This window comes from Aythya ferina (genome assembly GCF_964211825.1).
Source record: "Aythya ferina genome assembly, chromosome: 5".
Classification (NCBI taxonomy): Eukaryota; Metazoa; Chordata; class Aves; order Anseriformes; family Anatidae; genus Aythya; species Aythya ferina.
Window position 1 is genome coordinate 24,142,499 of NC_140301.1, and position 13,024 is coordinate 24,155,522.

General features: G+C 35.9%; 1 protein-coding gene across 1 annotated transcript in view; it reads right to left on the reverse strand.

The window, feature by feature from the left end:
• The window catches only part of AQR (aquarius intron-binding spliceosomal factor), a 53,585-nt gene that overhangs the window by 3,116 nt on the left and 37,445 nt on the right, over positions 1 to 13,024 (reverse strand). Inside the window, exons 29-34 of the mRNA XM_084520266.1 lie at positions 10,362 to 10,549; positions 7,344 to 7,515; positions 3,439 to 3,609; positions 2,656 to 2,741; positions 1,668 to 1,842; positions 457 to 570 (exon numbers count right to left, since the gene is read on the reverse strand). Of these exons, the coding sequence (XP_084376392.1) occupies positions 457 to 570; positions 1,668 to 1,842; positions 2,656 to 2,741; positions 3,439 to 3,609; positions 7,344 to 7,515; positions 10,362 to 10,549 (906 nt within the window). The remainder of the gene's footprint in view (positions 1 to 456; positions 571 to 1,667; positions 1,843 to 2,655; positions 2,742 to 3,438; positions 3,610 to 7,343; positions 7,516 to 10,361; positions 10,550 to 13,024) is intronic.

Below are 13,024 nucleotides of genomic sequence, written 5' to 3' on the forward strand. Positions count from 1 at the left end.
AAAATGGTTTGAAGACATGACCTAGTCTCTCTATACACAGCAGCCATGTCATGAAAATATCTATTACAAAGCATTATCACACCATGCAGCAGTGCTGTAACGTTACTAGCTGCACTTACCTGGAGCATAATGCACAAGTTTACCTCAAGTAAGTATCAAACAGACTAGATATTCAGTATTAATAAGGAATTTTGTGGCCCAGACAGAATTATTTTAAGCACTCAGCACTAGTTATGGCTATTTTGGGGGCCTTAAATTGGGGCCTAAGTTAGTAAAAGATGCAAATCCTGCTACTGCAAGATTTTAGAGACATCAATATTCTCACTCTCAGCCATAAAACCTTCTTGAATTCTAAACATAACAGCAACAATCTCAAACCTCAACAGTATCCCTGGTTACTTACTGAAATTTATGTTATTTTAGGTATGCACCTTCCAATGGTAAGAAGGCCCTTACCTGTTGGTAGTGGCGTGTACTCTGTATCATGTGCATATACATGTTGTACACAAAGTTAGCCATCTGAGGCATGTTCTTAATAACATGTATTTGGTGAGATGGTCGTTCTCCGTTCTAAAGAGGAAAAAAGTAGAAATTCAACAAGCAAAGCAACACAGCCGTTATCCAAAAAGTTGTTATACTGTTTTAGGAAACGTAAACCCAGTAAATGAAAAAATGCTTTTTAAAGAAAGAAATAGCTACATTCTTTTTGAATGGTAGGAAATGTGGGAATTGCATTTTGAGTGACTGGATTAACCATGACACTGCAGCCCAACGAAAAAATTTCATTTCAGAAGGACAGGCTGGGTTCCAATACTTAATCCATGAAGTACACTTAGGACTCCAGTTATTTAACTCAAGGCATAAATAGTTTCAGCTCACATTAGCCTACTTGTCTGCCAGAAACCACCTCATCCTTGCCTACACTCACACTCTCTCTGACCATGTACACTTGTACACTCATTCTTTGTTGCAGAGTAGACCAGTTTCAACAGAAAGACTCCCTCCCAGACGTGTCAACAGTATTTAAGACCAGGTAAAGATTTCTAATTGAGTTTTGGATTCATGCAGGTACTCTTCTCAAAGCTTCAGACAGCAAAGCAGACATGTTCCTCCAGTTCTTATTTGGTTGTTTAGCATCCTACTCATTAAGTGTCCTGTACTTAAACACTTAACGTTTTACTAAAGTTCTAGTACAACATTACAAATTTTTTGTATTTATATACCTTGCTCAGCAACAATTCTAATTGCTATCCTGAATTACTCAGTCAAATGCAATTTTACCAATATTAATGAAAAGCAATTAGCTTTGTGGTTTTTTTTGCTTGTTTGGTTTTTTTTGAGAAGTGACATTTATTTGTTTTGTAACAAGACTAAAATTACATAACACTGGAAAACCCTACATACTTATCCTAAAATAAAAATGCAGAATTACTTTCAAAGGCAGAACTTCGGAAAAAAAAGCAGGTATGACTGATAAATTAGTTTTGTGGAATAATCAATTAAGAACAGCTGGTATCACGATAAAACTTAACTCCAGGGATATAACTATCCAAGGAGCATTGATTTAACAGTGAAGACACTGCAGTCTCGTCTCTTATAGCTCACTTAAAGGCAGGCAACAAGTACACCCCATTGCAGACAGCAAAATTCACAGTAGCTGTTCCTACCTGTCTTGCTGCTGGAAAACATTCTGTGGGAATTATATGGAGGTGAAGTGGTCTAGCTGTGAGCTGGCTGAATGCTGGAGTTAGTTCAAAACAGTTCTGAAACAGAGATACTCTTGCAAAGATATAAAGGCCAAGCCTGGCTCTTGACATGGCAACAACTAATCGTCGAACATCCCTTCAAAAAAAACAAATAAATTAATCATGTTCTTTCTCACTGACGATACAATTCCAATAAAAGTAACAAGAAGTATGCAGAAGTCTTAATTAAAGTAACTACAAAGGCATTTGCTAAAATACTATTTTGTTTTCAATTTTTCTTCCTACTATAGTTTTAATAACAAACAAAATCCTAGAACGTTTACATAAAAGAGAGCTCACTACATTGTTAATGATATGAAACTCACCCTTTAGCTCTAAAGTCCAGAAAAACAGTTAAGTTTTATAGTTAAGTTTTACATTGGGAACAAGTCACAACTGCCTGTCTGTATCCCTGAATGAGAAAACATGCGTACCATAACTCATCTCGCTGCTGCTGAGTAAGTCTGCCCCCACTCAACCCCAAAACGGAAGAGCAAACATTTTAAACGGCACATGATGACACAACTTCGGCAGCAAACAGTTCTGATACAAAACAAAATGCTCACTTATGGAAAATAATCTATAAGAAATTTTAAGCCTGCATTTATTCAACAAGCATTAATTGCATTCCTATTAATCTACTTAAGGTGAAACCAAGTTCTGCCCACCTGCAGCAGTATACACTTCTTATTGTGTAAGAGCCATTACTAAAAGATAAAGTGGATGTAAAAAGGGAAGCAGACAGTTGTCAAAAGGAACTGGGTCTGAATTTCATTCAACATACAGTACTAAACGTCATTTCTACTGTATACTGAAAAAGTTGAACACTTTTGCATAATGTTTTCCACATCAGAAATATGTTTGTAATATGTGCACCTTAATGTCCCTACAAGAGTATTTTCTTACATACCTAAGGTGGCCTACAGCTTTGGTACGCACTAGCGACAGGAGGATATAATCATTTTGTTGGCCTTGAAATCTGTCCACAGTTGTTACCTAGACAATCAAAAAACAACAAACTAAATAGGTTAATCTTTGCCATTTCGATTACAATGTGATATCCAAATTTTAACATCAACTTCCTATTCAGACTATATTAAATAAGAAAGGAAATGAGAATGTTTTAATTCTGTTTTAGTTGACCTCTAACCAAAGATCATCAAATTCCTCTTTCTGGGAGATGTGAGAGTAACAGTATAGAGAGTCACTTTTTTATTCAATTAGGACAGCTAACTGTGGAGTACTAATTAAAAAAAAAAGCTTGTGGAAAGCTACCAGTTTATAGAATTTTAACCTGCAGACACCAGAATTTTGTAAATATTATTTATTTGTAAATATTATTTGTTCTTAAGATTCTTCATCATGCATTTTATCAAATTGCCATTTCTACTCTGGGTGGATATTTCTTATTTATTTATTTAAAAGGCAGACAAAATAAATGACAAAAGAATAATATTCTGTCCCGTGTAGTCAGTGGCCTATCAAACTTCACTGATTTTGCAATTTCTTTGTATGACTAATTACAAAACAGGCAAAAAGAGTAGTGAAATTCCGCAGAATGCAAGTTAATAAGTATGTGCTGTGACTCCATTCAATCAGATTGAACAGATTCAATCATGTCATGTCATGTTATAAACACAATAATTATGAAAAAACAGAGCCACTCTAATGAGCGATATATTCTGAAAGTCACCTTGTTTGGCCGTCCGATCAGTGGATTATTTCCACAACGCTGGTTAATGACATCACGGATCAGGTGTTTCTGTCCATTGTATGTTGTCAGGATGCTTATCTTGTCTGCAGGGTAACCGAGCAGGCACATATACATGAATAGTGCCACAACATACTCTGCTTCACCAAGATTCTTAAGTTGAAAAGGAAGGAAAAACAAGATATTCATTTTGTAAGGTTGTAAAGAACAACTGTCTATTTAGAGAAAAATCTCAGTGCTGAAACATTTACAGATCTGTTGATTTCACTTCATAAAAGTCATTTTGAAGGAATAAAAGAATCACAAGTAAGTTTAATAATTGAGATCCCTATCCCTCTTCAGTCGCAAAACTGCTGAAAATCTGTCAACATTATTGTTAGGCAACAGATTTAGACTTTCCAGTATCAACTGAGGAGTACTCAGTTTTATTTCAATTAAAATCTAAATATTTAGTACTCCTCAAATGTATTAAAATGTTTAAAAGAAGTGTGCTATATATGTAGTGGTAATTCGTGTCAAGAAAATGGTTGATATTAATAAAGAAGGGGGAGATTTGGGAGTGTGGCCATGGGGGTCGGAAAGCCCCGTGGTTGATAGGATTAAACTCTTAACGATGAGGCCATCAGGAATGTAAGAGTTTAGAGGGAGCAAAGAAGGGTGATTCAGAAGACCCCATGCAGTCTTGGGTTGCTTGTTCTCCAGCCGTTAAGGCATGGAAGTTTCTGGGTGTTTGCCGTTGCTGTTATTTGCAAAATTGTTTGACCAATGAAAAGTTTTTTTGAAAAGGACTGCTGTGGGGAGAAGGGTATAAGAGGGGAGCCTGTCCTCAAGATAAAAAAAAAGGCAACACGATATAATAAAGTTATGTCATCAATAAAGAAGCAAAAAGAAGGAATGAAAAGGAACAGGCTAGCAGAATGGAGACCGGAATGGGAAGAGGCGCATTGATTGCCTCATGAAGATAGGCTCGGCCAAACTCGGCAAACCGCTCAAAGAAGCTCATACAGAAAGTCGCTGGAAATGGGCGCACTGGAGCTGGGAAGAAGCTCAAGCTGAGAGAAGCGGACCTGCACACACAACTGCCCCTTGCTGGTAAGTGGTTGCGCATTATGGGGAATCATACGTCCTTAGAAATAAAGACTGTCCTGGTAACCTTACAGCTTATTCTCCTTATTAACAATTGGACAGATTATGAGCCTGAAACATGGGACCAAACTGAGGTCAAGGTGTGGGACTCTGCAACTGAAAACGACAAGGTTGCAGTGGGATTGCTCAGCACCTGGCGAGCAGTCTCTGAGGCCTTAAAGAGCCCTGTGGGACCACAGTCAGAAACGTGTGGTTTGCCAGGCAGCGAGGGAGCTGCGGGCTCCTTTACTGATCCGACTGCTACACCATGGGCCCCTCTGCTGCTACAGCCATCGAAGGCTTTTGCTGTTACGCCCCCTGGTGACCTGGACGTGCCTTTTGACCCAGGCCTATTGGCCTTGAAAAGGAGATGGATATGCTTTTCTTCGATCCGGGAAGAACGGGATACATAAGGCCCGAAGGCCGAGTTGCTTGACAACTTAAAGCAAGATATATTGTTCAAAAGGAATAGAAAATGGAGACTTGTTTGTAATCAAGAAAAGGAGTGGAAAATGGAGACTGTTAAGTCATGGAACTTAAAGGATTGTTTGTTACCTTTCCTGATTGTATGTATGTATAGGCATACTTGGGTTTAATATGTAAAAGCAATGTTCTGTATATTTAGAATGTTTGATCTTTGTGTGTGCGTGTTGGTGGAGCGTAGACTCCCCGCACACCCAGCACTGATTACTTGCCTTTTATGGCTTTTATAAATATTTATTTTATAAATATTACTAAATTCAGATTGAGTTGATACTTCATTTATAACAAGTGTTAACATTTAAATTATATTCAAAGACGTAAATATTTACATATTTGCACCTAATGCATTTATATACTTGGCAGCCCAAAAGAACCTCCACTTTAATGTATTTCTACAGAACTCAAGAAGTGTTAATACAACTTTTTTCTTCTACTTAATATACCAAAAACACACCTCTTATTTAGAACTGTGGAATTATAATTCCATGTTAATAGCATTAATGCTATTAAAACATTAATAGTTGATAGTCTACAGATACCAGTATTTAAATGTAAGGGGTTTAAAACAGAAACAAAACAAAAAAAAAGAGGCAAACAAACAAAATCTGTTTAGCAACAGTTTAACAAGTTTTTAAACAAGCAAGCAAAAAAAAAAAATTGCAGTGAATCACTCTCCAGTATGCTCAGAAAAAGAGCTCATTGAACTAGAATAATGAAACTCCTTTCAACAATTGATTAGACAGACAGACACCTGGATTATCAAATTCAGTTATTTCTATTTCAGGCCACACCTATTCAATCTCAAAGTATCTAATGTTAAAGTATATTTCCTAACTTTTCTAAGTAAATAATAATAATAATAATAAATAAATAATAAAAAAAAGACAGTTGTCCCAGAGCATCACTCCTCTGGCTCTAGGAGCTTTTGTCCAATTTTCAGAGTTAACTTATTCATAGCCTGTTTACATCCATTTTCTGTGAGCAAAAATATCTTTCAAGTTAAAACGTTATTCTCAATTGTGGAATTTTATTCTTCTTATATTTATACAAGGATCTTATGGCCATTTAGCATGTGTTTGACCAGGCTGGACATGTCAGCCTCATTTACTTTTTTCTTATTATTAAGGGGGTTCTGCTTTACTGCTGTTTCAGCAGACAGCTTTTTACTACTTATATGCTAGTGTTATTGCTTAAACTCCAACACCAAAAACTCTCCCCTTCAAACAACCATCACCCCAAGCTAGAAATGATAAGCAGTGGACTCTGGCTCACACCTTTGTTTCATTCAGTAACAGCATGCTAGCTCGTATTTAAAAAGAAAAAAATAAAATAAAATAAAAAGCAAGAGGAACCCAAGCATACCCTATGAATACCTTGCAAAAAAACAGATTAACATTCTCAATGATCTCTGTAAGCAAAAAAAAAAAAAAATGAACATGCATATTACTAGCTTAAACTATATTGAACTATATTGTTTGCATTCCATAACATTAAACAAGATATAAGGTGTTAGTTCTCTATTTGTATTAAATTAACTAACTTGCACACAAATCCAGCTTCTAATTTTTTGGAAAACCCAAATAGATTATTTAAGTGCCAGAATGTTCCCATCTTTGTTTTTAAAACAAAATTTTAGTGAAGAAGAATAAGAGGACTGAAAATGTAAGCATCTCATTACAAGTGTCAAAGGATTTCCTATTTTAAACAAATAGATAAAGGCTGTTGTTGCTGGCTTAATTTGAAAATTTAGTCAAGAAATTTCAAGGCTAAGCTTTTCTTTTGCAATTCACTTCACCCTCAATGTCTCTCTGCTTCTTATGCATACTTCTTGTAGTACTGTTTCTTTCTTTTATGAATGGGCTCTTTTGCATTCTTATATACAGATCAAATTAAAACACTGCCACAGAGCAAATGTCGATCCTTCATACAGATAAATGCTTGTGCTTATTTTGTTATCATGACAGTACAGCAGCCTTTAATTTGCCATAGGCCAAAACATTGTTTCATAATGAATTATGCACCAAATCTCTGCCCCAACCCAGTAACTTTGAGAAAATGGAAACAGCAAGCAGTCATTCACTTTGAGCAAAAAAGCACAACATAACACATTATCACCCTTTTCAACATTCAAAACTGATTACGAGGAGAAAAAGTATCATTCATATGCATGGCTGTGTTATCTGAGAACATAAACACCAGTTTACAGTATTGTTAAAGTCTTCACTGAAGATTTAATAAACCATATCCAGATTAAATACACTATCCACTATTTCTCTTACCTGATAGAAATAAGGATTGGGTTCAGACTCTCCCACACCATTGAAGTCTTCTACATTTATAAGCTGGAAGTCATACAAAAATCCAGCGTTGGCTGTTCTAAACTCCGGCATAAGTTGGACATGAGGCAGATTACCCAGATTCTTATAGCGCCAGTTGTAGAGGTTACATAAACTGTCCAAAACCACACAGACAAAAATAATTAAAGGTGAATTCTTGAACTTAGTACTTTTTTTTTTTTTTTTTTTCATTTTGTCTGGTTGTTTCACAGAAAACTGTAGACTTTACTTCTTTCTAGAAAGCATACAAATCTGGCTAATTCTTTACATCCTCATCACATATGGTTGTAACCTGAAGTGAATTCCCCCTTCTCCTGCTCTATGGCATCTTATACTAAAGAACTATACATAATTATATGTCTGTACAGAACTGTACATATGGCATCTTATACATAGAGAACTGCTGGCAGAAACTGAAAGAACCACAGTATATTCTATTTTGCAAACTGAGAACAAAAAAACAAACATTCTAATAGCAAAGTTTTCAGAAAGGGTTTTGGCAGATCTGTTCAAATGCTGCAGCTAACAGAAATTTCCTGTGGTAACTGAACATTGTCATGGATAGCCTTAATTTACCTGTGGATTCCCAAAAAGGGAACGTGATTTACCTCTTTAGGAAGAATTTGGATATTAGATCCTGGTATTTAAGCTATTAATGAATATTAATGAAGAAGCTAGAGGCAAGGAAGGGAAACTAAGTTGCTAGATTATACACATGAGCAATTCAGTTGCTTAACTACTACCTTCTTTTAAATATTTTTTCCTGCAGTGAAACACTACTGTATAGAGAATTACTCTGTGACCTCTCAAGACTGAATTCTTTCCTGCCACTAACCAAGGTTATGAGGTCATAACCTTGAATGCTTAATTCCTTCATTTCACTTTCATCTTCCATAAATGTGGAAGAAGGTGGACGGAGATCATTACTCACTGTTATTTCAGATTAAACTGGGGAAAAGCCTGACATGCTCCCCATTTCTGCTTTGTTTTGAAGTCAGAACAAGTCATTAATGCAAAGCAGTAGGCTAAAATCATAATAAATTTGGACAGTCATGATCTTGCAGAAAAATCTCATGCCACCCAGTGATGTGATGCAGTTGTGACAAACTCACACCATGAGCTTAGAAGGACATTTTATTTAGAACTAAGCTATCAGTCTGAAACAGAACAGAAGCCTAAAAAAAAAAAAAAAAAAAAAAAAAAAAAAAAAAAAGTCTCTAACAGTTTGATCACCATCTTCTCCCCACTAGATAAGCTGTACATTGAGAGGTGAACAGGCAAGTGGTCCCTCACATTTAAGAATTTTGATTTGTCCCCTTAATGTTGAGCCAATATGTAAACATTTTTTGCCTGAAGGATCTGAATATACTCTGTACGTGCTTGGAGATAGAACTGATAACTTAGCTACAGGGCCGGTTTGACAAATAACAGTTTTAAGCCTGATCTAAGTAAGTGTTGATGAAAAGTGTACTGTAACTACACAGACTGGCCAGCTTGTAACACAAGAGGCCTGCCTGCAAAATGCAAAGAAGCATGTCATTCACAGAAGCATACATATATGTCTGGCAGAAACTCAGTACAGTAGTGTCTCAGCCATAAGCCTGCTCTGCCTGATCAGCTCTCCATTGAAGGGTACAAATTTTGCAAAGAAATCTAGAAGGCATTTTAACATTACAAAATTTAAGAAATATTAATGCTTCTTTACAAGGAAGAAAGGAGTAAGGGCAAATGGATTTTCTGTATTATTTGTTGCAAAGACTCTTACTGCAAAATGAATTTTATTTTCTTATTTTGTGCGTTGCCATGTATTAACTGAAAAGCAAAGGGAAGCTGACAAAAATCTATACAATTCTCAATCATCCCTGATACTTTCAGGGAGAGTAATATAACCAAAATGCCGCAATCAGAAATGCAGAACAATATCCTAACCAGGTAAAGTAACAAATACTTCATGGGGAAGTTACCTATGAGCACAAAAGTAGAAAGGTATGGAAATAATACTTGATCAAGAAACTTTCTTCACTTTGCAAACATTCTGCTGTTCCCTCTGAGATGTTGTAAAATAGTAGATGGCAAAAAAAGCTTCATTTGTCCTCACACTGAAGCATAATTTGTATTTTTATATAATAATGTAAATAACTGTTGTCCATATGGCTAGAAAATAATATTCTAAAAGCCAATGTTTGTTAAATGAAAAAGAAGTTCTTCAAATTGTTCATTGTACTTTATACCTAGAAAAAACCTAGGATTTAAGACTAAGCATGTTTGTGTATATATATATATATATGTGTATATATATATATATATATATATGCATACATATATGATTTATATGGAATCATTTTCTCTTCTTTGGTTTTCTTTTTCCTTATTAATAAGATGCCACAAATATGAATAAATTTGATATCTAAATTGTCACATTGAAAATGTCAGTTAAATTGATAAAAAAAATAAAAGTTCTCTCTTACTATGAGGAATAAGTATCTATCTATGCACAAAAAGGCATTAAGGCATTATGTTCTTGGGAGGACAACCTGGCTGACTATCAGGCAGAGCTGAAGCTCATCTGAAATCCCGTAATAAAAGCATCTTTTTGCAGACCTTATGAGGAATAGCAAATATTTATTTAGCCTTGAATATATTAATTCAGAAAAGGAATAAAAAAAAAAAAGCTAAGCTTCTTCTGTGGGGAGGAAAGAGACTTAACATTCATTCAAATATCATTTTCACTGAAATACTCAGAATACTACTATATAAAATAAAGCCAATCTTACTGCATTTCAGCAAAGTAAAACCCGCCTTCTAGTCTAAGCTAGTCTAATCTAAACTGAAACAAATTGAACAAAATATAAATCACAGTTTTGCGAACTCCTGTCTTGATAATCTAAAGTTTCCAATACTATACATGCGTTTTTCCACTTGACCTGGTATTAGCTACACATGCCATTTTCTTTAGCTTACCTTGCTCTTGCTCTTCCTTGTGCATCCAAATCAACAGTCGGTACTCCAACACGAACAAACCGTGTGAAAAGGGACTGCTCCATGTTGGAGTATTTTTGAAAAGCCATGTTCTTAATGACTGGTGGCAACTGGTGATGGTCACCAATCATAATCCACCGCTTCAAACGACTGAATCCATCCTGAGGGTTCTAGAATTAATTGCATAATTGTAAGTATTACAATATAATCGAGGCACTCAATTACAACACATTAATAGTCAAATTAGTTGTCTAAACCCTAAATTTTATTCTTAAGCTACACTGAACTGCAATCATTTTAAAGACAACTATTAACTTCTTTCTAATCTCTATGTTGCCTGCCTTTCAAGTGTTTTTGTGGTTTGTATGCTTCTCCTGTTTACCTCTAGAATTCTCACATTTTCTCCTCCATGACCAAGATGTGTCACCATGGCTCTTGGACTGAAAGCCCTTCAGTATGTTATGCATAGCTGTTTCCAGTTCCCCATCGTCCTCTGTGTACCTACGTTAAGTACTGAGAAAGTTCATGAAGGATTATTTTAACAGAGGGATGTAAAAGGAACAGATGTGTGGGTAACATTACCCTGGAATCAGAATCCTGAAGATTTCTGACTGCCAGTTTTTACAGTTCTGACCCTGTTATTTTAAACACTCCTCTGATATTTCCGTGTCCCCATGGGAGAACTATTCAAGACAGAGCCTGAAGCTCCTTTTCTTGCCACTTGAAGAACTCTGAAGCCCTCTCTGATCAGGGAGCAAGGAGGGAAACTGCACTCTGGACTGTCCACCTCATCAAGCCTGAAGATTCCTTAAGAAAGGAAGAAGATGAAAAATATTTTCAATAGCTGGGAAAAACACTATTTCCTTTTCTCCAAAAAAGGTTATTGATTTGGAGAAGTCCAAGTATACTACATTCTGCTCTTATCATCAGTTTTAATCTCAGACAGCAAAGAGCTCTCTGATTTTTTTAAAAAAACCTTCTTGCTCTGAATTACAAGTGCAAGAAATCAAGTACTACTACTTTGTAAGCCTATTTTTTTTTCAACCAAAAAAACAACCAAACATAAACAAACCAGTCTCAATTTTCAGTGACTATTTGAATGGCTCCTCAAAGAATGATCATGGGATATCCCACAGAATGCAGATTTATCATAAAAAAAAAAAAGTTTGCCTTCGTTACAGAAGTCTTCAGCTTCTGCATTGCTTATATATGCAGAAGCCCTTATATATGCAGTGAAGGCCCTTTCCCTTCACTAACCTGATGCATCATGTTATTCAGTATTGATTCAAATAGTTAGAAAAACACTACATGATGATTATTTCACTAAATGGAATAATCTCGTTATAAATGAAAACCGTGGAAAGAGCCATGCAGGAATTATTCATTACACAGCACTACAGTAGCATTAAATTCAAGACTGCCAAAAGGCAAAAACAACATTCTGGAGTATAACACTTGTCTTTAAACAGAGATTTAAATAACCTAAGCTTCTACAGACCAGCTTGCATGAGAAGCCACCCAAACTACAACTTATGCTTACATACTGTTATGACACAGAGCTATCTAGCTAAGCAGAAATCTCCTTATATTTCAGGTTTCCCTAATTTCACTGCTGTTCTAGACTACAATGAGGGCTCATTAAGTCCACAGGACATAAAGAAACCAAGTCCATTCCACTTTATTATTGTAATTGCTGAACTAAAGTGAAAGAGAGCAGAACTGTTCCTGTTTTATGATTTGCAAAAAGCTTCAAGTTTGATTGCTCTCCATACACCCCCCAAAAGACAGAAATATGTGCTCCTCTTCAGAGTTCAGGCCATATTTGGGGTTTAGATGGTAAAATAACAAGTTGCCTCCCTGCTCTGAATTATCAAAACTCGGTCACCTTTACCAAATCAAAAAGGTGAAGAAGAACCATAGTAATGGCCCCAGAACAGAAGAAACCTGCAGTAAGACTGAACACAGGACTTGGGCTTTAATAGCAGTATCTTGGATACACACATTCTTTTGTGCACTAGGCCCATATGGAGTTGCTTTCCTGCAACTGTATTTGAACTTCTATTGTTAAGGAGCAAAGAGAAAAATTATAAATCTAACCAATATTTCATGGAGTTTCTGTCATGCCTTTTTCAACTGACATTAAGTTTCTTTTGGAATGAAAGTCCGAGCTTGGATGTGGTTTTCTAGAGGAATTTAAATCATTGTTTTTCAATGAAAATATTTGCTCCAAGCAAAACATCTAAAAAGGAAAATTACTTCTAGAAAATGAACAGTCTGTAGTTTTTTAGAAAGCCACAACACTAAGAATCAAACGAATAGCACACACTGTTTTAAGTTTCACCAGCTTCCCACACATCATCTTCTGATTTGCAGCTAAAGAGTTTGCAGAGTTCCTGAGGGAGCCCACACTTCCCTTCCAATGGTGAATTTTTATCTTACATTAATCTGAGATTACAGAGATACCTTGAAAGGGGTTGAAATTGTCATTTAAGCCACTGGTGTATAAGAAGCACTCTTAGGCCTACTTAGGAAGGCCTACAGCTCTTAAAAGTACGTGGTGATGCAGCTCAAGCTCAGGATGCCAAAACCAACCCCAGAGCTGAGCCAACAATCTTCACCAGAGGCACAACAAATTTAAAGACAGG